Genomic DNA, 24249 nt, shown 5'->3' with positions numbered 1-24249 from the left:
TGACCTGAACTGACGTGAGGCTGTTTAGAGCCTTTATTCTACACTATGTGACTCTTCATATGTTTTGCTATAGAAATATTAACCTATTTGATTTTGGGGAGCTTCCCTAGGCTCTGGCAGTAACCCCAAGGATTTCAGACAAGGCAAGTATAGACATAGGTTGATTTTCTGTAAAGTCTAGGAGACAATTTTAGGAAGAAAGGTATTACAAAAGTCTGAAATTTAAATATTTAAAAATATTTATTGTAAATACAAACTTGTAAAGACATTATATAAAAAATAAGTAATGAACACAAATCTTTGTACTCACTTGGTTTAAAATCTCCATTACCTTTACTCTCCATTACTATCTTTGGTTTGATTTTTTTCTCTCCCTTTTTTTGTCCTGTTCTTTTTCTAGGATGAATCCTCCATGTTCTTCCAGTTCGGCCCATCAATTGAACAGCAAGCTTCCGTAATGCTCAACATCATGGAAGAATATGACTGGTACATCTTTTCTATTGTCACCACCTATTTCCCTGGCTACCAGGACTTTGTAAACAAGATCCGCAGCACCATTGAGAATAGCTTTGTGGGCTGGGAGCTAGAGGAAGTCCTCCTACTGGACATGTCCCTGGACGATGGAGATTCTAAGATCCAGAATCAGCTCAAGAAACTTCAAAGCCCCATCATTCTTCTTTACTGTACCAAGGAAGAAGCCACCTATATCTTTGAAGTGGCCAACTCAGTAGGGCTGACTGGCTATGGCTACACGTGGATCGTGCCCAGTCTGGTGGCAGGGGATACAGACACAGTGCCTGCGGAGTTCCCCACTGGGCTCATCTCTGTATCATATGATGAATGGGACTATGGCCTCCCCGCCAGAGTGAGAGATGGAATTGCCATAATCACCACTGCTGCTTCTGACATGCTGTCCGAGCACAGCTTCATCCCTGAGCCCAAAAGCAGTTGTTACAACACCCATGAGAAGAGAATCTACCAGTCCAATATGCTAAATAGGTGAGTGTGGAACAGAGGGCCCACTGATCGTGGAGATGAGAGGGGAGCTTCAAAGACTGGGGTTGGAAGTTCAGAAACTGCAGGAAGAACAATTCAAGATGGTAGCAGGTTGAAGCCTGGCCTTGGGCATGGCAATTGGTCATGATTGGGGGAGTGTTTTGGATCCAACCTTGCCAAAACAACTTTCACTTATTGAGCACTTATTATGTGTTAGATGTTACTCTAAGGGTTTTGCACGTTTGGTTTCATTTGATCCTCAACTCTGTAAGTCAGGTTTTAACAATCGTTTGTTTTACAATGTGAAAGAATAGGCTTGGAGGTGTAAATTATACAAAGTCATGTTGCAAGTGAGTGGTCAGTTTGGAGTTGAACCTAGGCCTCTCTGATCTGTAAATACTACTTGATCACAAAGAAAGATGCAGGAGACTTAGAAATAAGGGAGGACCAGTCCACTTACCTTTGGAATGTTGCCGTATTGTAGTAAGATTGAAGAACAGGTTATGCTGATCTGTAGTCATATGAAGGATATTCTTCCCTTAAAGAAACAGGCTTGGCTTTTGTCTCTTGCTTCTCCAGCCTCTGCCTTTAAGGGTGAGGATGCTGCTATAGAGGTGGCTTTTATAGTTACTTAGTCTGGTTTGTTTAGCAAACCCTCACCTTGCATAACCCAGCCATGACTGCAGTGCATCTTCCGTGGGGTATTAAATGACTATGTGGGGTAGGAGATTCTATACTATACTTTCATGGTTTTATTATGTGTATAAAACTTCTATGTAAGTACATTATAAAAATTCAAACTAAATAGAACATAAAGAAGTGTGTTTTAAAAATAAAAGTGATCTTAAATCCAACTAATTGGAGATAATCATTGTAGAAATACTTTGTGAACATCTTTCTAGATATCTCTCTGTGCATGTACATTTATATGAATATAAATATACAATGTTACATATATGGAAATATAAGTACACTTGCTGTTCAATAGCTTGATTTCTTTCATTCAACAATGTTTTGGACATCCATTTGAAATTATTTTTAATTGTATTAAGATGTACAGAAAGGTATTCAGAAAAACAAGGCACACTCAGGTACTCACTATCTAGCTTAATAAATAAAATATTAAAAGGTGTACTTGGGATGTTAAAAAACATATAGTGGAGGTTGAGTGGGTAACTTCTACCAGGGAGCTGGACTGCAGTCTGTAGAGTACAGCTTCAATTCAGGGTTGAAACTCAAACCAGGTTCACAGTAGTTATATCTGTGATCCAATCTTGATATTCTTCCACCATCAACTCTCTAGAGGTTCCTCTTTCCACCATCCCTAGGTATTGCCCCTTGCTTGGTACAGATTGTCTTGGTTTTTTTCTACCTCTCTGGTTTCCTTCTATTCTAGTTCCATCTTGGGCTCCTTAGCACACTCCTGTTTTATGCATCCCTTAAATATGGGCACTTCTTGGGGTTCTGTCCTAGACCCTCTTCCTTTCTCATCCATTCCCAAGGATACAATCAATGTCTGTATATTTTCCAAAGTGACATCTCTGGTTGCAACCTCTCCCTTGAGCTCTAAATTTGTATTCTTAGCTGTGGCCAGATATGTTTCTTTGGATTCCATGGGCACTTTGAACTCACAGCATCCAAAGCTGAACTTCTGTCTCTTCTCTCACTGGTCTCCTACCCTCTCCTAGCCAAATCTGCACTGCCTGTCAATGATGTATTCTATTACAAAGTTACCTAAAATAAAAATTTCCTAGATACCCTTGGTTCCATATCCCTGACACCTCATAGTCAATCATACTGTTTGCCCTAGATTTCAGTCTCCCTGTACCTCTGGAATGCCGTTCTTGTTTTCATCTCTCCTACAACATCCCAGTCCATTTTTTCTCACGTGCATTACTGCAGGGCTTCTTACATGATCTTCCTCCTCCAAGTTCTACTGCTTTTCAATTTACATTGCAGCCAGGGTGATCAAAATTAAAAATGTGATTTCATCATTCTCTTGCTTAATACCTTTCAGGGGCTTTTCATTGCTCCTATAATTAGGTCCGTTCTCCTTAATATGGTTTATAAAGACTTCAGCCTCATGGGCCCTGCCTATCTTTCCAAAATTCTCTCATGCTCTTCTCTGCCTTGCACGCTACCTTCCTGCAACACTGAACTTAGTTTAGTTCTTCGAAAACACCATGCTCTCTCTTGCTTCCAGCTCTTTCCTCTCTCTGTCTTAAACTTACTCTCCAGCATGCCCCTTCCCACCAAACACAGGTGCTGATGTTCCCTTACCTGCCTCATGCTCTTCATTTGTCAGATTCCTCAGGCTTCAGTCTTGGCATTACTTCTGCTGGGAAGTCTTTCCTGAGCCTCGGAATAAGATTACTGCATTATATGCCTTCACTACCTCTTGTACTTTTCCGATAAAGCCACTCTTCAAACTGTGGCAATTGCATGCTGTATTATCTCCCTTCCCCGTGAGCTCTGTGAGAGTAGTGACCTTCCCATAGCGCTCATTTCTCTGACCCCATTTCCTGCACAATGCATGGCACAGGGAAGTGAATGACGCCCTCCAAGACTCAGTGCGCACCTGCTCTGCAGGAGCCTTCCCGTTCTGCTCTGTTCTTGCAAGACAATAAAGATTCTCGAAAAATGTACTGTTGATTCAGTTCTGTAGCTTTGGTTTTTCTCCCACTGCTTTTACTGTTAAATTCAAATCTGATTCAGATTATTTTCCCAAATGTTTGCTAATTAAAACCAAAGCTAACGACGAAGGACTACTGAGACTAAAACATCTGCCCAACAACACGAAGAAATCAAGTGAATGTTACCTTAAGGCTCATAAATATGGCTTAGGAATGCCTACTTTTAACTTAAAACTTCTGCTGGGTAAACAGTGATCTGCAGATATTATTATTTCCTGCTTGGCTTATGTTACATCACAATGTAAATGTCATCTCTGAAGCCTGGTTTCTAACCACATATCTCTGAAATCGCAATTGGTTTTAACCTTCGTTGCCATGTCTCTGAGGCCTGAGATGCTCCCGTGTGGCCACCCAGGAAGGTGGCCCTACTCAGTCCTAGAGGCCCACATCCATCTTTTCCAGTATAGCAGTCCTACAGGGAATAAGGGTTATTATTCATCAATTCCTCAGGCACCAGTGTAGAGCAGAGAGATTGAGAGAGAGAGAGGGAGTCCAGCTTCACTTGATTTCCCAAATGTACTGCTTAAGAAGTGTCTTCAGATTTACCTACCTGCTTCTCCACTAAAGCATTTCCTCTGCAAACTGCTCCAGTTCCCTGCCTTTACTTGGGTTCTGCATCTGCCTGCCCGCTGGACATCTCTTGGACGTCTCCCTTGTCCATACACCTGCATTCTTCCCTTATCTCCATTGTCTGTCTTTTCCTTCCTCTCCATCCAAATACATCTTCTTCTGGTTCTTTACTGTAATCCCTGCCTGTCTTGAGAATATTTTAGTATAGTTTCCTATCAGGATCCAGAAAGGATTGGGGTTGACTAACAGGGTTTGTGGAGTTAGCCCCAAGTCTGCAGTTTTATCACCAGGCACAGCACGCTCAAAAGCAGCAGTGGAATCAATTAGGCACATTCAGCTCAAGCTCCTCCTACTTACCCTGCTCTGAAATCAGACTCTCCACCCCCTTCAGAGCTCTGGTCTCACTAGGGTCACTCTTTTAAATAACAAACCAAGCAGCCACACCATTTAGCCACAGCAGGAAATCTTTGCAAATAAAATTGCTGCAAATGGCTGGTTGTTTTATAAGGATGACTTTTCCTTCGGCCTGCTGTTCTCCTCTCAGCAATTGCAGTAGGGAGGAAGGCTCTCTGGGAGATTTCTGGGAGTGGCCCAGCCCCAGGATGACACTAGGGATGTAGAGTTAGGAAAGTGGCTTCTCCTCTCCCCTTCTGAAAAGGCAGTAGCATTCATAGGCCCCTTTCCCCGCTAGAAGCATTGTAGGGGGAGGTACAGCTCTCATTCACACCTGTCCAGATTGCAGCTTTCTTTCTATGTGGGTAAAGTTCGTAAGTCTACACTTAGGGGATGGAGAGAAGAGGTTATATGATATACCTGAATCCCAAAGAGAGACATGTATTTGAAGTGATTCACTTGTTAGTTACCAAAGGAAGAATATACTTTTATGGCATGAAATCCTTCTCAGGGAGGATCCTTAAATGCACTATTTCAATTCACCATCAAATGAACATTACTTATCAGGTGTTAATCCAAATGCCTCACTGATAAACTTCTTAACTCCTTGAAGCTTGGCCTGTTATAGACTTAGTGATTATCTCCAGATAGCTTCTGGGTTGCCTGGAGGAGGCATTTTGCCAGGGTTGCAAGAAAAATACTTAAGCCAAGTTAAATTTGAATTTCAGATAAACGATGAATAATTTTGTTAGCACAAGTCAATCCTAAATATTGCATGGGACATATTTATACCAAATGAATATTTGTTATTTATCTGAAATTCAGATTTCATGGGGCTCTTGTAGTTTATTTGCTAAATCTGGCAACCCTACTTTGAATACTTATAAAAATTAATTTTCTGTTGGAACTTCATAGCATTCATTTGTGCCTTATTAATAAATATAGTGTGATGCCCTATACTATAGCCCAAGACATGCTAAGAGAGTTTTTTTCCAACTGATACCTTATTTGATTGAAAGAGCTGGAGAATTTCTTATGCTATATATTCTCTAAGGGAAGAATTTTCTTGATTCTTGAGAAAAGTCTAAAAACCTTTTGGTACCAGATGATCTGAAAATGTTTAGAAAATGATTAGGTAAGTTTTCCAAACCCATCTTCATTCCCCCTGAGCTGGGAAGAAATTGTGAGTTATTAGGAGGCACCCGTCTACATTTTTCATTTATCATTTCTCCAGGGAGCAGTTAGTGGTTATTTTCCTTCTCCATGTACTCTGTAATCTCCGATGGTCTGTTTCTGTCACTCACGTGATGGTACACCTGCCACGTACCTCTGTGCTCTCTTTCTGTCCTGAGAGCCCGCTGCTTCTCTTCATACAGAGCTACTTTTGGAACTTGTGGAAAGAACGGATGCTATTTAAGATAGATGGATCTTAATATAGCAAATCTCTTATGAATCTTGCCTAATTACTTTTCCCCAGTGTCTTTAGTTTTTCTACTCAACATTTGTTTCCTCTTTCCCTAAATTCTTCCTTCCCAGTGAAAGTTGCCATTTCAAAAGGCTGGGTCGTCCTGGCCCAGCCTTTGAGGGATGGGGAAGAGTGACTTTGAATAACTGATGTGAAAAAAAGTACTTTGTTAGGTTCTTCATGAAAGAACTGTGATAAGCTCGATCTTCCTACAACCTTAAGGCAAATTCCCCTCTTTGGAACCAATGTATGAGCCAGATTGTTCCCATGGGATCCTCATTTGACTTTTGGCCTGGAAAGTGCTGAAAGGTTAAAAAATAAATGAGGAATTGAGTCAATTAGTTTTTAGGCATTATGGGCAAGAGCTGCTTGGTAATTACCCATCTTTTATTTGTTATTAAATGTTCGATGAGTGCCAGCACAGGCAGATTTATGGTAAGGCAAACACATGTTATAGGTTCACTTCACTTAATCTAATTTACAGTGAAACAACCAAAAGATTACGTGAATGCATAGTAATAAGCAGTATAGCTGGCACAGTGGCCTTTCATCTTATTAAAGAAGTGCGCCAGAGTCTAAGGAAAGCTACATTTTTATGTATATGCACAAAAATGCACATTTTAATGCAAAATATTTAGTAAAATGACACACACCTGTATATAGAGGGAGGGAATGACTTTATCTGCTCAGTAGTGTAAAAGGATATAAAAGTTGGGAAAAATAATTGAAGAACCTAATAACTATCCTACAAGATACATTCAATGCTTATTGTAGTTCAGGCATAACAACGCATGTGTTAGCTGTGTACGGAACAATCATTGAATGGGAGGACGATTCAAACTCTTCTGTTTTCCTCTAGTCTTTCACATTCCTCATATCCGACATATAGACGGTCATTTCAGTAAGTGATTTTGCTTCTTCTCCCTGAACTCAAACTTGTGAAAGGCATTTTCAAGTATTTTTAACACTGAGACCCCCTACAGTATTCTTTCCTTAATCACTATTTAATTCCGTGGCTGACTTTTAAGATTTAAAACTCACCCATAATATAGGTGGTGTTTTTTTCTTTGTCTCGTTTTTGTTGTTCTTCCTCTTCCTCTTTCTCCCCCCTTTTATTTTTCTCTTCACCTTCCTCCTCTTTGCATTTCGATAAAGTCCAAAATGGATTCCTGTAGTCCATTTTGCATTGCTCTAAAGGAATACTAGAGGCTGGGTGATTTATAAAGAAGTTTATTTGGCTCACAGTTTTGCAGGCTGTACAAGAGGCATGGTGCCAGCATCTGCTTCTGGTCACGGCCTCAGGAAACTTCCACTCATGGTGGAAGGTGGAGGGGGGCAGGCATGTCACATGGTGAGAGAGAAAGCAAGAGAGTGAGGGGAGGAAGTGCCAGGCTCTTCAAACAACCAGCTCTCACGTGAATTAATAGAGTGAGAACTGACTCATGACCATGGGCAGGGCATCAAGCCATTCATGAAGGATCCACATCTGTGACACAAACACCTCCCACTGGCTCAATCTCCAGCATTGAGGTCACATTTCAACATGGGATTTGGGGGGGACAAACATCCAAACTATATCACTCCTTTAAAAAATTATTATGATTTGGAGGAGACAGCAGGGGATAAAGAGGGTGAGTGAGTGGGGAAAGAGTTACATTTAACCGAGGACAGTGAGTGGGGTGGAGAATGCACATCTGTGCAGGGGAAGAAGATACAGATGGAATATGGTCTATGGGAAGGAATAGGATGGTCTTAAAGACAGAAGCAAACCAGAGAAGGGCAATGGCTCTCAGTGGAGAAAGCAGACAAGCCTCATTCTGAAAACAGATTCTGCCTCAGAAAGGACGTGGGTTGGTGACAATGGCATGGGTTAAAAAGCGGGTCATAGGCATATATTTAAATCAGCCCCAGTTGTCAGCCAGGCTGCGAAAGTTATGAACTCCAACGTTAGTTGCCTTTTTGAGTACTTACTGCATCCCCAGCGCTGTGTAGTTACCTAATTTGATCCCTGCAAAAATCCTGATGCAAATGTCCTCGAGAGACATTCCCTGATCACCCTGTTTAAAAGGGCAGCTTGTATTCCCCACCCTCCCAAGCACTCTCTGTCCCTTTCTCCTGCTTTATTTTTTGCCATAGCGCTTATCTGATATACTGTATAAATTATATTTTAAAATATTTTGTTGTCTCCCTCCTCCCAGTAGAATTCATGCTCAATGACAGCAAGGTGTTTTTTTTAACCTTTATATTCTCAGCACAGTGCCTGATAAGTAGGCAATTGATAAATATTTATCAGATAAAAAAGCAGGAATGAAAAGACAGGAATCATTATTTTCATTTTATATGTTTCTAAGGAACCCGAGGCCCAGGGATCCCCAGCTCAGGCTGTGTGATGCCAGACGCCTGATCTGCCTTGGGGGTCCTGGATTTCAGCCCCTCACTGTGCAGCACATTAAGGAAGCTTTAAAGAAAGCTCAGCTTTCCTTAGCATCAGAGCATTAGAGCTGGAAGAGTCTTTAGTGCTCATCTAATCCAACCCTTTCAATGCATGTCTTCCTAATGAATAGATGGTAGGATGGAATTTACGTATGTGAAAACACAGTCTCAGAGTGGTCACTCCTCTGTTGGAAGCTGGGTAGGCACAGAAGCCAGGTGTCTTGATGGCAGGAGCAGTGCTCTTTGCTAGAGCATGCTGCCTCTCCACTGCTTGGCCATGTCCTCAGAAGGGCTGGCAGGCAGCCAGGGCTTTGCTGTTAACCTTTGCCCTGGCCTGCCAACGTCCCCATGGCTCTTGCTCCCTTGGTTCTTACCTAGACAAGGATTCGAATTCACAGTTAATGGGAATTGAAGCTGGTATTATTTAGGAATTGAGTGGGAGTCGTTTCTCCATCTGCTGTCTCTTCCCACCAGAGGATAAAGGCTGCCTGGGTGGGGGTAAGGATGGGGATGAGTTGCCAGAAAGCTGGAGTGCTGTCATTTCTGGTTACAGACATGGACTGGAAGCCTGAGTGAGGGCTGGACCACAGCTGTGCAAGGTCAACTTAACTAACATGAGCTTCCCGAGAGCAGAGATGGTTGTGTGGCTTTTACATCTACATGAGATCTTGCACAATTTAAATAGATAATGGTTTGAGTCTTTCTCTTTGTTTCCTCTCAAATGGTGCTGTCAGGGATGCATAGGTGGTCATGTCCTGGAGAAAATTCTCCAGGATCTGATGTGGCCGATAAGGATTTGGAAGAAGCAGGGCATTTAGGATGACTGCTGAGGGATCTGAACAGCACTGTAGACAGGGCACGGGAGAAGCCAAGGAAGATATGTGGCAGGAGCTAGCAAGAGAACCTTCCCTCGGCTTTCAGAAATTTTTGGTGGCACGTCCTCTTCCGGGAGGACATGGTGGGGTTAGCTCGCCCAGACTGGCACCAGTCTCCAAGCTGAGCTGGCTGGTCACACATGAAGGAACTGCTGCTGACAGATTAGGGCTTCCCGCTGCTGAAATCTGTTCCCTCTTGTCCAGCTTCCAGCAGCAGCAGCCGGCCGGGGGCTGCCTACAGCTTCCCTCAGTGCCCAGGCCTTTTCTTTTCCTCATTCATTACTGCTCCACACCCCACCCTCTGTCTTTCTTTATTCTTTTCTGTCTCTTTCTCTATTGGGTGTTTTGTTCATTGATCTTTTGCTGCCCCTCTCTTCTTTAGCCAGCTTTCATTTAAAGCTTTTAAAGCCTTTCTTGCCTTTACCTTTCTATGTTCGTAAATGACCGTCTGCAGAATTCTTGCACGGACACACTCGTATTCATGTGTGCATGTATTCCTCATACAGACAGCACCTATTTACGTATATTTGCATTTGTCAAGTGAATAGAGAATTAAGAAAACTGGATAAAACACTTTTATATGTTATATTTCTCTAATTCTTTCTATTGCTGAGACTATTTAGATGATTACATGAGAAGGGTTGAATATGGGATAGAAGTTGGGAGGAATTCTTAAAAAATGGCTTGCCTGGAATTAGCTCTGATGAATATCAAGAAAATATTTCCTTCCAATCTGATTCCATTGTTAAAGTCTTGACGGCTGTAAGGATGGTCACTAAATATCCCTAGTACATTTATTGTTTGGGCAAAGGAGGGAAACTTAGTAGTCAAGTAGTTTTATATATTTTTGATGAGCCTATAAATGAATCTTCTTTTTCTAAAGTTAAGTTCTCCCCTGACAAGAAACAGGAATAGCCATGGAAACCACCCTATGACAATATGGTATTCATTGTAAGTGGTCCTTTTCACAATTTTCCAAAAGAGATTGTAGATGGGGTCCAGATGGAGATAGCTGTCAAAATACATTTAGTGTTAGACAAAATACCCAGTGATCAAAAATTTCGTTGTTCATCATCATGGCTAATAATGATGATGATAAAAGTGAGGATTTTCATACAGATAATCTTCTTGTAACTCGTCCACTAAATCATTATAACAAACACATGTGAAGGCTTCTTTTATTCACTGCAAGGATTGGCTGCGGACATCAACAGAGAAACCTCATGTACTTGCTTCCTTTTTGTTTTCTCAGAGGTATTTCCAGACACTCCCACCAAATTTCTTCCTCCCCTGCTTGAAAAAAAATCTTTCAGGCACTTTTGTTTAGGCAAAAATGGCACAATAGAGCATTATGATATTATAGTTCGCTATTACACAGATCTTAATAATGTGTCAAATTTCCCTCATTATTGACTATAGAGGACACGGTGTACATGTGTATATGTGTGCGTATTAGAGACTATGACTCAAAATAGTGGACTCCACAGGCTACACAGGGTCATTGTCCTCACTTCTGTCACATGTGGTCACATGTGTTCACATGGAGACTTGGCTGTTTTACCTAAAGGACAGGAGGTCACATATTCAACAACCTGATGTATCTAGAACATAACCAACAGTCATGAAGAAAGCAGAAAAGGGCTCTGAGCTAAAATCCCTGACACAAAACTCTTGCCCTAAAATGACTGCTGTTTCTTGTCATACAGAGTGTCGCTCAAAGCACATTTACTCTAATTTTACACATACTTCTAAGAATCTTGTAGGCAGTTAGCTTATCTATGGTGTGGAGTCCCAGTAACCCAGTTTAAATGAGATACATGAGCATAGTTAGGTGGTCTGTCCAGAGCTGGGATGACAACTGCATGTCATCAGGACCCAGATGCCTGCTAGCTTTCCACTCTTTCATCCACTGGGTATGTCCTTCATCCCCATGCCTAAAATGGCTGCTGGAACTCCAGTTTCAAGCAGCAGATTGAAGTTAGAAAGGAAGGAAGGTAAATCCTTTCCCTGTTTAGGAAATTCCCCTGAAGTCCCCCGCTTTGCTTGTAGTCTACTGGTTGGAAATCAGTCAATGGCCACAGCTAGCAACAAGGAAAACTGGGAAATATAGCTTAGTTTAGTTTTTAACCTGGGCAGTAATGTGCCCATTTAAAAATCAAAGTTCTAAGCTGGGCGCCGTGGCTCATGCCTATAATCCCAGCACTTTGGGAGGCCAAGGCGGGCAGATTACCGGAGGTCAGGGGGTTGAGACCAGCCTGGCCAACATGGTGAAACTCTGTCTCTACTAAAAATACAAAAACTAACCAGGTGTGGTGGTGCACATCTGTAATCCTAGCTACTTGAGAGGCTGAGGTAGGAGAATCACTTGAACCTGGGAGGTGGAGGTTTCAGCGAGCCGAGATTATGCCACTACTCCAGCCTCAGCAACAGGGCGAGACTCTGTCTCAAAAACAAAACAAAACAAAAAACAAAGTTCTGTTAACTAGTGAGAGAGGGCCAAGGCCATATCTTTGGTAGACAACTTTGACATATTTGTTTATATGATTTCCTAGATAACAACAGCTTAGGTATAACAGACATGATGATGGGGATCAGATAGGCAAACCAACAGCATTAATAAATAACAGAATGGAAAAGAGTGGAAGATATTAGAAAAAAACAGCAGAAAACCTTGAAAAGCAGAGTTGTCTAACACCATTTGGGGAGAACTGTCATCTACACCCCAGAAAGTGTATACCCCGCATAAAAATCCCTGTATAGCAAAAAAGCATAGTCATTGTTAAGTCATCAATAAGAGCTTAAATTATATTGATTATCTTAGGTATAAAAAGTCAGAGAACTCTGTAATGCCTTTCTGAAATTTTCCATTAAAATGCTCCTATAATCAAGAAAAAGCCTGTACTTTAAAATACTAAGCTTCAGCAATTTAGAAAATTTATTTTTAAAAAAGATTATTGGGTGAATACTATGTGCCAAGGGCTTTATATAGCATAATTTAAGCTTAAAAGTATTGTACAGGGATGTGATTACCTCCAATTTTTAGATAAAGAAATTGAGATTGCCTGAGTGAGGTGGCTCACACCTGTAATTTCAGCACTTTGGGAGGCTGAGGCAGGTAGATCACTTGAGACCAGCCTGGGTAACATGGCAAAAACCCCGTCTTTATAAAATACAGAAATATTAAATTAACCAGGCGTGGTGGCATGCACCTGTAGTCCCAGCAACCTGGGAAGTTTAGGTGAGAATCACTTGGGCCCAGGAAGATAGAGGCTACAGTGAGCCATGATCATGCCACTGCACTCCAGCCTGGGTGAAAGAGCAAGACCCTGTCTCAAAAAAATAAAAGCAACAACAAAAAACCCCAAACCCCTTGAGATCCAGAAAGATTAAGTCTTGCTTACTTTGGGTTTCAAACTCAAATTTTTATGAATTCCAGGCGTACTTTGCCCCATGTTGTCCATCTTTCTATGTCCTTTGCTGAAGAGGTTGAGTGAATTAGGCGTGACTCACATGTATATAAACATATCATTAACCTGTGGGACAGGGTGGTTTGGTAATAAAGAGTTTCCTGGCTGGGCGCGGTGGCTCATGCCTGTAATCCCAGCACTTTGGGAGGCCGAGGTGGGCGGATCATGAGGTCAGGAGTTCAAGACCAGCCTGGACAAGATAGTGAAACCCTGTCTCTACTAAAAATACAAAAAAATTAGCTGGGCGTGGTGGCAGATGCCTGTAATCCCAGCTACTTGGGAGGCTGAGGCAGAGAATTGCTTGAACCCGGGAGGTGGAGGTTGCAGTGAGCCAAGGTCACGCCACTGCACTCTGGTCTGGGTGACAGAGTGAGACTCCATCTCAATAAAATAAAATAATAAAAAGGAGTTTACTTTCTTGGATTCTCTGCTATTTCTTGCCCTAAAGACCAGACCATGATAAATCCAGAATCAGCCTGGGAGTGGCATCCAGGACACACATGGTAAGGACGTCCCATACTGAACCTACTGATCTCACTCTCTGTCCTGAAGTGTGCCTGTCTCTACTTGCTGGTCTTGCTCTGATCTTGCTGATACCTCCCTTTTCCTAATGGGAAGGAGGATTATTTTTTCTTATCCTATTCCCAAATCCTTTAACCCATAGAGGAAAAAACAACTTGTAGTCTTTGCATACCTGAAAAATCCTTGGAACTGAAGCGGGTGGAGACTTTCTGGTCTACAACCTGCCAAGGTTCAGGGAGATTATAGATGCATTGAAAATACTGTCAGGGACATGCAATAGAACAAGACAAGACCTTGGCCTCTGCCATGATTTACAAATGTCCTCCAGTACCACTGTTCATTTTTGACAGGTCAGATAAGTTTGGATTTGTTTAAGCCTTGTATTCAGCTGGAGATTGGAGAAAAGTTAAAAAGAAAAAAAAAAAAGAAAATGCTATTAGAAATGAAAGAAATGGGACATGTGGGGCCCACTTTTTTGCACTTCACAAAATTACATTCATTCTTAATTCACCGAGCGACACATCCAGTAGGAATGTGGACCCCTATTCTGTATGTACTGAACCCTGTGCCGGATGCCGGGGATACAGACAATACATAGCATTCATCTGATTGTCTTCACAAGGAGTGGAGTGTCCACAGATGCTTTTAGTTTGCTGTTTAGACTTGTTTTTCTTGAAATACAAAGTGAATTGCCTAAAAGGCTAGCAGAATGAGCTTCAGGAACAAAGAATTTCAGAATGTTAGTGAAAACCATCACGAATTTCCTGGTACCTCTGACCCAAGGCCATGGAGGATCCTTTCTGATAGAGACTAGGAGAGTGGAGTTCAGGAGAAAGGAACCATTCCAATATAGCTGATTCTAGTTTGATTCTCTAATCTCATTGTCTCAATTTATTGGCCACCTGTAAACTCAAAACTTCATGAAAGAATATTCTTTGGGAATAGACTACAGTCCCCTTCCCCCACGTGCATACACCCGCACTTTGTGGGCTCACTCACTAAGTTTAAAAATAGGAACCATGGTGTTGCCATGACTCCCGGTGCTACTCAGCAGCCTTCCTTTTCCCTTTGATGTGATTCTACTTCATAGCATGGTTTAGTGAGAATCTGGCTCAGAGCGGCCTCTAGTGGCTCAATCCTTAGGGACGCGCTTCCTTCCTGGAACATTCAGCCCAGTTCCAAAATTAACCACCTTAGCCAAGTTGAACACTTGTGTGTTTAGAACCATTCTTCATGCGATCAGCTTTTTTTTTTTTCAGAATCTGTCTTTCTCATCAGCCACCAGTATTACACCGGGGAGTACCTACTGAGTGCTCAGAACTGTGGGGAACAGCCCAGGTGTTCACCATCTCGCTGGCCAGGAGAGACCTGCATTCCCCAAACTTTTGGTGAACAGTAGAAAGCAGCGGAAGGGAAGCTACGTGGTAGAGGCATTAATGATGAATAAAGTAATCCCAGTAAAATAGGTTGGTTAGGATCATCAGAAGTTATTTTTTTTTTTTTTTTTTTTTTTGAGACGGAGTTTCACTCTTGTTGCCCAGGCTGGAGTGCAATGGTGCAGTCTCAGCTCACCACAGCCTCCACCTCCTAGGTTCAGCGATTCTCCTGCCTCAGCCTGCCCAGTAGCTGGGCAGCATGCACCACCATGGCTGACTAATTTTGTATTTTTAGTAGAGACAGGGTTTTTCCATGTTGGTTAGCCTGGTCATGAACTCCTGAGCTCAGGTGATCCGCCTGTCTTGGCCTCCCAAAGTGCTGAGATTACAGGTGTGAGCCACCACACCCAGCCACATTTTTCTTTTTCCGGATACAAGAGTCTTCTAAAATGTATCACCTGATACTGACTCAACAGCCTCAGGGATGTATTGACATGCTGACTTCCTCCCGTACTGTCTTCACCATGTTTTCAGTTTTCTGTGTTTTGAGTTCCTTAGGTCAGTGCTTCTCAGTCATGACTGCATGTTAAAGTTTCCTGGGAAGCTTTAAGAAACTGTATACAGACCCCAAGGCCCCACCCAGCACACATTCTGATGTAGCTGCACTGGAAGAGGGTAAGGGCCCGGGAATAGATGTGTATTAAAAGCGTCCAGGTTGATTCTTAAGGGCAACCAGGGATTGTAAATCACTGTTCTCCACTCTCCTGTCATTTTTTTTTTTTTTTTACCTCAGTTATCAGAATAGGGTAAAATGCAATGATAGCATTCACATGCATTTGAACTTGGTGCTCTTGAAAGAATTCCTTCGTTTCATTCTTTCCTGGTCTGAAAATTGTGATTTCTATTGGTGCTATGAACTTCAAAATTTGGAAAGTGTACGGGATATGAACAATTCATCATGGTGATCCTCTTGCAGGTGGTCATGATTTCCTAATTTGGTTTCTGTTCCTGTTGCTGTTACTTCATGAGTCTATTTTATGCAGAGGGATGAGTTTTCATCAGTAAAACTGGCAACATGAGCATCAAAACAAATTTGACTTTAAACAGCATTTCAGTTCCTCTGTACATAGATTATAAACCCAAAAGAAACAGAACTTTGAAGTTTCAAATTTGATGTGTCTGCTGGCCTTGATGAGAAATTGATGCTTTGCTAAATTTTGGAGTACACAAATGGTTTTAAAAATGAAAGTTATTAGCACTAGAAAGTGATGTTCTTTGTATTACTACACTGTTATTATATTTAATGAAATGGCTTTCTAAAGTATTGCAGATAAAAGGAAAAGCAGTGTTTAGAATAAGACACAGGGTAAGATAAGAAAAGAAATGGTGGGCTGTCTTTATCTTACAGTGTTTCTCCTGGAGGCTGGGAGAGTCCTCCTTCAGGGGAACCAGTCGAGATGGGCTTGATGATGTTCTGGAAGGGGTTTGTAGGTGGATTCATAATGCGTGGAATTTTTGTGGTTCTGACCAAGTCCAATCTTGGCAATGTCTACTGTGGACAACAAGGCCAAGGAATAGCTTTGAAACTGTATTAAGAAAGAACATAATTTTTCAGAATTATGGGTAGGGTATGTAATCTATCTGATTAAACACTTGGAAACTTTATGTTTGTCTAAAGAAATAAGAAGAAGAGGAGAAAGAAATGCCTATTACTATTGTTAAAGCGCTTTATGATTTCTGAGAAAAGAACCATGGCAGAACCTCCAGGTACACTTACCAAGCAGGAGACTATTAGGTAATTTTTATCATTGGCTTCAATCCCTTTCTTCCACTCATCCAGCCATCTCTCTAGCATTTATCACAAAGGTGCGTGGATGAACAGACACCATTTTGTATCACGTCCTTAACGTCATCAGACTCGAGTTTTGTGGAATGAGCAGGAAGAAATCAATCCAGAGTGCCTATGCTCCAAACTTCAGATTTCACATTTAAGATATTATATGAACTTTCGGCCGGGCACAGTGGCTCAAGCCTGTAATCCCAACATTTTGGGAGGCCGAGGCGGGCAGATCACAAGGTCAGGAGATTGAGGGCATCCTGGCTAACACAGTGAAACCCCGTCTCTACTAAAAATACAAAAAATTAGCCAGGGATGGTGGCAGGTGCCTGTAGTCCCAGCTACTCAGGAGGCTGAGGCAGGAGAATGGTGTGAACCCGGGAGGTGGAGGTTGCAGTGAGCCGAGATAGCGCCACTGCACTCCAGCCTGGGTGATAGATCGAGACTCCATCTCAAAAAAAAAAAAAAAAAAAAGATATTATATGAGCTTTCTGGAGTCTCTTCCTCATAAGTGTAATATGAGGGAAGAACTAATCACTATTAAGAAGCATTTATTAATTGCCACATAATGCATGTTCCTCTTTTGGCCTTGACAAGGAATTTATTGTATTGTATGTTGCATGTTCTTTTTCTTCTTCTTCTTCTTTTTTTTTTTTTTTTTTTTTTTGAGATAGAGTTTCTCTCTTGTTGCCCAAGCTGGAGCGCAATGGTGCAATCTCTGCTCATTGTAACCTCCGCCTCCCAGGTCCAAGCTATTCTCCTGCCTCAGCCTCCCAAGTAGCTGGGATTATAGGTGCAAGAGGCATGCACCACCACGCCTGGCTAACTTTTTGCATTTTTAGTAGAAACGGGGTTTCACCATGTTAGCCAGGATGGTCTTGAACTCCTGACCTCAGGTGATCCACCCGCCTCGGCCTCCCAAAGCACTGGGATTACAGGCACGATCGGCCCGGCCATATATTGCATGTTCTAATATTGACCTGGCTTCTCAAGGTGTGATTGCAAATATCTTACGTAGGCAGCTAAATTCTTATTTTCCATATGAACAATGACTGATACTGTAAGTGGGTTTATGTGTTTAATTGTTGTTGTTGTTGTTTTTTTTTGAAAGTAAATAGAGGTTTTTCTGGATTTCATATCATGGGCACACAAAGCAATACCGAGTTCTGCATTTGAGGTTAAAGATGGGTGAAATGAGATGTAGCTACTACATTGCATCCTCAAACAATTTAAGACCTGGGAATTTTAGTGGGCAAGAGTCCGTGTCCATTATTAACATTCCTTGCACCTGACAGGGGTTTCCTTTCCTTGGTTGTCATTGTTTCCATCTTGCCTGAAGTGATGCCAACCTCATTTCATCCTGGCTATTTGGTGTTGTCTTGAGAACCAGAAAGGGAGAGGAAGAGGCACCATAGTTAATGTGCCCAGAGTGCCTCACTGCACGGCTGCCATACTTTAAGGGTGACCTAGAAATGCCATATGCTGTCCTGGAGGAGCAGAGGAGCTGAGGGTACATCCAGGAGTTGAGTGGCCACCTGTTTATTCCCCCTCACCCCCGCTTTTCTATGGGAGATGAGAGTTCATGTTTCTCAGTGTCAAGGAAACTGAGAAATGTTTCTTTTTCTATTTCTATTGCAAAGGTAAAATTGAGAAGTGGGAAAAGCAGGCAAGCCCAGCATTCAATTCAGCCTTGGAAATCTTTCGAATCCTGTGTAAAGGACACACATGCTATGTCTGTCAGCCCTGGCAGTGACACGTGCTTCAGATTGAGGTTATTTTTTTCCAAAAAAAAAAAAAAAAAATCCTGTCTTCCATTCCTTCCGAACCCTGGGAAAGGATCCTACTTCTCCACACTCGGTTGTACCAGCTGTCATATCAGTCATTCTGGTTATTGGTAAGCAGCAGGAAAATATGTCTATAAGAAATTGACAGGAGACATAAAGGAACAGGACATATCTGATGAGAAGGAGGGATTTCGTAAATAAATAAGATTAGGGCATGATCCTGTAATGCCCGGGTGCTTAGTCTCCTGAGCAGAGCCCTGTTGGTCCAGCCTGCATTGCATTGGCCCATTCTGATACTATTGAGATTCTGCTGAAAAAGCAGCAGCATCATGACAGGAGAGCAATCTGCCTTAACATAGCAGCATTATGCCATGAGACAATGAAACCCCTGCTTTTATGAATTTAATTCAGGGAAAAGGAGGTTGACTCCTTGTAGGAGTATATGCTTAAAATTTCTCAAATACAGTATGCTTTCCTTCACAAAGGAATGAGGCCCAAGGCTTGACCAGATATCAATTTCAAAGGCATGACAAAGACCCCAACAAGCATCTTCCAGGAAGCTGATGTCTAGTCATTGCATTGGATGATAAAAAACCCATCACGTTGGTGTCTGCACTTTTTTAGATGGAGACATTATCATTGAAGACTTCAAAGTGGCTATTGTAGTCTTTCTCAAATCAAGTTGGGTATGAGAAAGAAGTTGTAACCATGTTTTATTGGCTCAAATAAGATTTCCATGTGCTGCAAATAATAAAGAATTGGATATCTAGAACAGAAACCTAATTTTTCCCACAAATCTCTGATGGTTTATTTTATCCACTGGATGTGGTCCACATTTCTTGGCAAGCCATTAAAGACCTTTGAATATCTGGCCCTAACCTTCATAATTGGGCTGATCTTATTTAACTACCCTCTCCTCCAACTCCCCACCTTATGCCAACATACACTGCTTGTTGTGATCTCACAACATCAAATAACATGACTGGCCACTCTCTTAGTATGGCAGTCTTTTACCCCTCCATGCATTTGCATATGCTGTTCCTTGTGATGCTCCTCTCTTTCAATTTCCCTGGAAGGACATAGGTGTGCTTTAAGATCTGACTCAAGTGTTGCCTCCTCTCTGAAGCCTTCTCTGACGATTCCAGGCAGAATTAGTCATTCCTCTCTTTGTGCTCCCATAGCCCATTGTTCATACCTATGGCAGAGCACATAGATATGCAAACAGTTCACATTAAAAATTCATTATGGTATCCACCCTAGGATTCATGGCACAGTAGACACAAACATTTTCTATTGAATGAAAATGTGAATGAATCCTTAAAGAAATAAAAGGTGAGGTTTGTGCGCGTGGAGTAAAAAACCTGATTATTATTTTTAAAGATTAAATATGCCATCCTTCATGTGTGAAGATCACTCTTTGGATTCATTGGCAGAAGCATGTAGGCTTTGAACTAGTTTTCAGCATTTGCTTTGTGTGCATCAAGTGTTCTCATGGTCTTAGGCTTTATAATCAGTAACGTACTTGGGTACTTGGAAGGGATTCCTCACTGCTCTTTATTCCTTTTATATCTGCATCAATCAGACTCCCATCACCCTGCACACTGCCCCTAAGTAAAGTCATCCTTTCCTGCCACCTGCAGAGTCACTATCCTCATTAGCTTGTGCCTAGATTTCTATAACAAGCTGCTCTATTTCCCATATCTTGAATATCACAAAATCATCTCATCTACTATGAATTTTATATTTTTCAAGTATTATTTCGATCATTTTACTCATGTGATTAAGTACCTATGGGGGCTTCATTTAGCAAATTGAAACTTAGAATGGAAATTATCCTCCCTAGATATCATCAATTTGATCTCAAATTACTTTCTGAAAGGGACTGTTTTCTAGGCAGACCCTTCTCTTTTCCCTCCAGACTGTATGGTATAGTGGAAAGAAGCAAGATAGCATGGTTCTGTTCCCAGCTTTGTCACTAATTTGCTGTGTTACCTTAGGCAGGCAAGTCATTTTACCTTTTCAGACTTTGATTGGTTTTCTCCTCTGTAAAATAATGTCTTAGGAGAGACGCTTACTTGGAAAGAAAGAATTTAGAAGAGGTGAGCCCTACGTTCCTTCTGATTCCAAAGTTTTTTTATTTTTTGATTATATGAGGTATTGAACTTCTATGTTCCTTTCCAACCCTGTGATCAGTGAAGAGGCTTGAAGAGATTTTAATCCAGAATGCTGGCCTCATTTATACCACAATATTATACAGCAGCCAACAATGTCTCAGAAGGGGAGTGAAGATTAAGAGCCTCTATGCAAGCCTACCTCTTGCATGGATGTATACAACACCAGGAGCCATCCTCTTTTAGATTGGTTTTAGTTTTTCATTTAGCCAAGCTTTTGATTCACTTGATAAAGAGAAATAAATAGGCCAGATTTTTTTTCTGTGATTGAAAAGATTTATTTTATATTCTCCTTGCCTCAGCGAACACTAACCTACCCAATTAAATTACCCAATTCTGGGCTGTCTGGGTCCTTGATTCTGCTTTCCTCTTCTCAGGCCTGCTTGGTAGAGCTGTTACTTTTGGGGGAGTATAGGGTGTTTATGACAATGAATAGGGTAAAGGTCAAAAAAAGAAACTTCAAATCATTTTGGGTCAACTTCTTTTATCTAATAGGTTCTGCTAATGGAATTGTTCAGCATGCCCAAGGTTGAATTTTCCTGATATACCCCCATAGACCTTGTCCTCCACTAGTTTTCTCCAACTCAGGGGAATGGCATGGTCATCCTTCCTGTTGCAGGTACCAGAAATTCGCAAATTATTTTTTATTCTTTCCTAGCCCTCACTCCTTTCCTTTAATCATGTATCCCAAATCTGTTCACTTCTTTCCATGTTCTCTACAGTCCTGGTTAAACTTTTAATATATGTGTGTGTTCCTCTGACTAGACTGTTAGCTCCACGTTGGCAGGGGTGTGTCTCACTCACCATTGCATTTTAATGCTTAGCACTTCAATGAGCTCAGTGCAGACACTCATTATATACTTGTCGAATGAGTGAATTAACTTAAGCTAATTGTGAAATTAAGCTTGATTTATCTATGGACTTGATTTTCTCTGGGGTCTTGGATTACCTATTTAAGATTTTGTTTCAGATTCTATTTTTAGATTCTTTATATTTTCAACAAACAGTAAAGTACCTACTTTGCAAAGAACTGTATTCACTGTGAAGGATAACACAATAGAAAAGACATGATCCAGCTCACTTAAGAAGTTGAGTTTAGTCAAGAAGTGAAGTCCCCATACACAAAAATGTTGAGTAAACATGAAATAATATGATTACATGTCTCACATTGGTATAGAACAATTCAAATGCTATATTAGAGGGATATTGTCTAGGTCGGCTGAAGTTACAGCCTTGACACGTCTTGGAGGGGTTGGAGTGGCACTTGACCTGGATTTCAAAGAATGTAAAATACAGAGGCCCGAGGGAAGGGGGAGTTTCTTCAAATGGGAATAATAGCATGAACAAAGATTTGGACTTGACACTGAATGTTTATGTGAGGGTTATATTGGAATCAACTTGATCTGAATGGAATTGTAAACAAGTCATGGGAGATAAGTGTGGTGTTTACAAGTGGAACAGAGTTGTTCTTTTGAAAGGCAACAGGCTATCATCGGAAAGGTACCATATTGGGAGTTGGCATGGAAATATGTGATCTTAATTAAGTCATTTATTTTCTCCAGATCTGTTTTCTTATCCAAAAAAAAAAAAAAATAGTGTGGTAATGAGCATGCAATAATAAAGGGTTGCATTACATTAAATTTTAGCTCTTATATGCTCTCATTCTGTAAATGAGTTCAACTAGGCACCATTAGTGTATTTTTGTTTTAAACCCTTGCTCTATGAAATGGCCTAGTTTGTTCTTGAATCTCTACCCTGGGCTGAATGAGTGTTACTATTAACCAATAGGTCATGGAGAACCCTGAAGGCTAGATTAGTCATTTAACTTTACTCTGGAAGGTAATCATAAAAAACACTTGATGAAATGGTTATGATAAATGGTTATTTTAAGAAAGTTAATCTCATTATTACTATATGAGAGAATGGGGCAAGAGTAAATCAAGATGGGGAGGCAAGTCAGGCCTTTTTCAAATTCCCCAAATGTGAGGTGATGAGGGCCAGAATTTTGGTGGCCATTGGAATTGCAAGGTAATTTTGAAGGACACTTCTTTAGGATCCAGTAATGTCCTCTGTAGAGCTAATATAGGGGACAAAATGGTCAAAGCTGGCTTTTTGTTTGTTTGTTTGTTTGTTTTTTGAGACGGAGTCTCACTCTGTCTCCAAGACTGGAGTGCAATGGCGCGATCTCGGCTCACTGCAAGCTCCACCTCCCGAGTTCATGCCATTCTCATGCCTCAGCCTCCCGAGTAGCTGGGAACCATGCCCAGCTATTTTTTTTGTACTTTTAGTGGAGACGGGTTTTCACCGTGTTAGCCATGATGGTCTCGATCTCCTGACCTCGTGAACCACCCGTCTCAGCCTCCCAAAGTGCTGGGATTACAGGTGTGATGGCTTTTGGATTTTAAGATTGAAGAGATGATGATAGATTGGTGGAAACTGAGAAGTTGGAGTGGGAAGTTGCTTTTCACAGAAGCTGCATCAAATTCTAAACTGAGGGCTGGACACGTTAGTGAAGATGTCTTGTAGTGCCTACAGCTATGCAGTCTGGAACGTGGAATTACAGATTTAAAATTTGTCAGCATAGAGTGGATACAACTGTCAGTGGCCCAGTTGAGAAAAGCTGAGTTGTCTCCGGAGAAGAGTATCTAGAAAAAAGTGAGCTGTGGACTGAGCCTTGAATATCAGCTATAGTTCCAGGGCAGGAGGAGCCACAGTATTCAGTGAAAGTCACAGGCCTGGTGGAGACAGGGAAGGAGGATTGTGGTGGTCAGCTGTATAGGTGCACATGTTATTAAAGCCAAAAGAAATAACCATTTTAAGAAAGGAAAGGGGTTCAGTAATGTCAAATGTGGTAGAGAGGGCAGGCATTTGTGGGCCGTACTTACCTTTTATTTCCTTTTCTTTGTGCACTTAACTACTGTTAATCAGGGATTAATTTTCAGTTTTTAATTATTCTGTTCAGTTGCCTAATGTTTGATCATTTTATAAACAGCATAAGGAAGAAATTTAAGGGAAAGGGAAGATTCAAACAATTTTCCCCCTATTACGATGTGTAGGAAAATTTTGGTGGGGAAGAAACTTAACACTCACTATCGCCTACAATGAGATTTGGGGCCCTTGGCGCATGATTAGATGCCAGGGGTCTCTCAACATCCTGGCCCGTATACTTGTTAGCTGAATGACCATGGCCAGGTCCCTAACCTCTCTGGGCTTGCTTCTTCATCTGTAAAAACGGAGGCAACACTAAAGGCTTTATACTGTTTTTGTGCTTGTTAAATTAGAATGTATACAAAGTGCTTAGCAGGGGGCCCGGAACAAAGAGAGTACCAAAATACAGTCAGTTTTTTTTGGTTATTAGTATCTAACTTTGCTTGTTTTATTGGGCTATCCCTGCTCATATTGACATTAATTATTGATAATTGAATAAAACATTGTATTTGGAAAGTGTAATCATTAAAAATTGTATTTTCTTTTTCTCATTTTTTGAAGACGAACGGGTTTCTTCCATTATAGTTTTATAAGATATAAATCTATATGAAATCTGAGCAATTCCTTGTTCCTGAATTTTCCCTGCCAAGGGACCCCAGCCTGGGGATGGCACCTTTATGAGGAACAGTGAGGAAGTGGCCTGGGGATGCTTTGTGATAGGAGGAATGAAATTATCTGA

General features: G+C 41.3%; 1 protein-coding gene across 3 annotated transcripts in view; it reads left to right on the top strand.

The window, feature by feature from the left end:
- Positions 1-24249, top strand: part of GRIN2B (glutamate ionotropic receptor NMDA type subunit 2B) — a 421004-nt gene that overhangs the window by 225844 nt on the left and 170911 nt on the right. For all 3 annotated transcript variants that reach the window (XM_032159685.2, XM_032159686.2, XM_032159687.2), the window contains one exon: positions 401-999. In XM_032159685.2, coding sequence (XP_032015576.1) covers positions 401-999 — 599 coding nt within the window. The remainder of the gene's footprint in view (positions 1-400; positions 1000-24249) is intronic.

Source organism: Hylobates moloch, unplaced genomic scaffold (genome assembly GCF_009828535.3).
Source record: "Hylobates moloch isolate HMO894 unplaced genomic scaffold, HMol_V3 SCAFFOLD_8, whole genome shotgun sequence".
Taxonomy (NCBI): Eukaryota; Metazoa; Chordata; class Mammalia; order Primates; family Hylobatidae; genus Hylobates; species Hylobates moloch.
The sequence above is the reverse complement of the archived record's forward strand: the minus strand, read 5'-3'. Positions and strand labels throughout refer to the sequence as shown.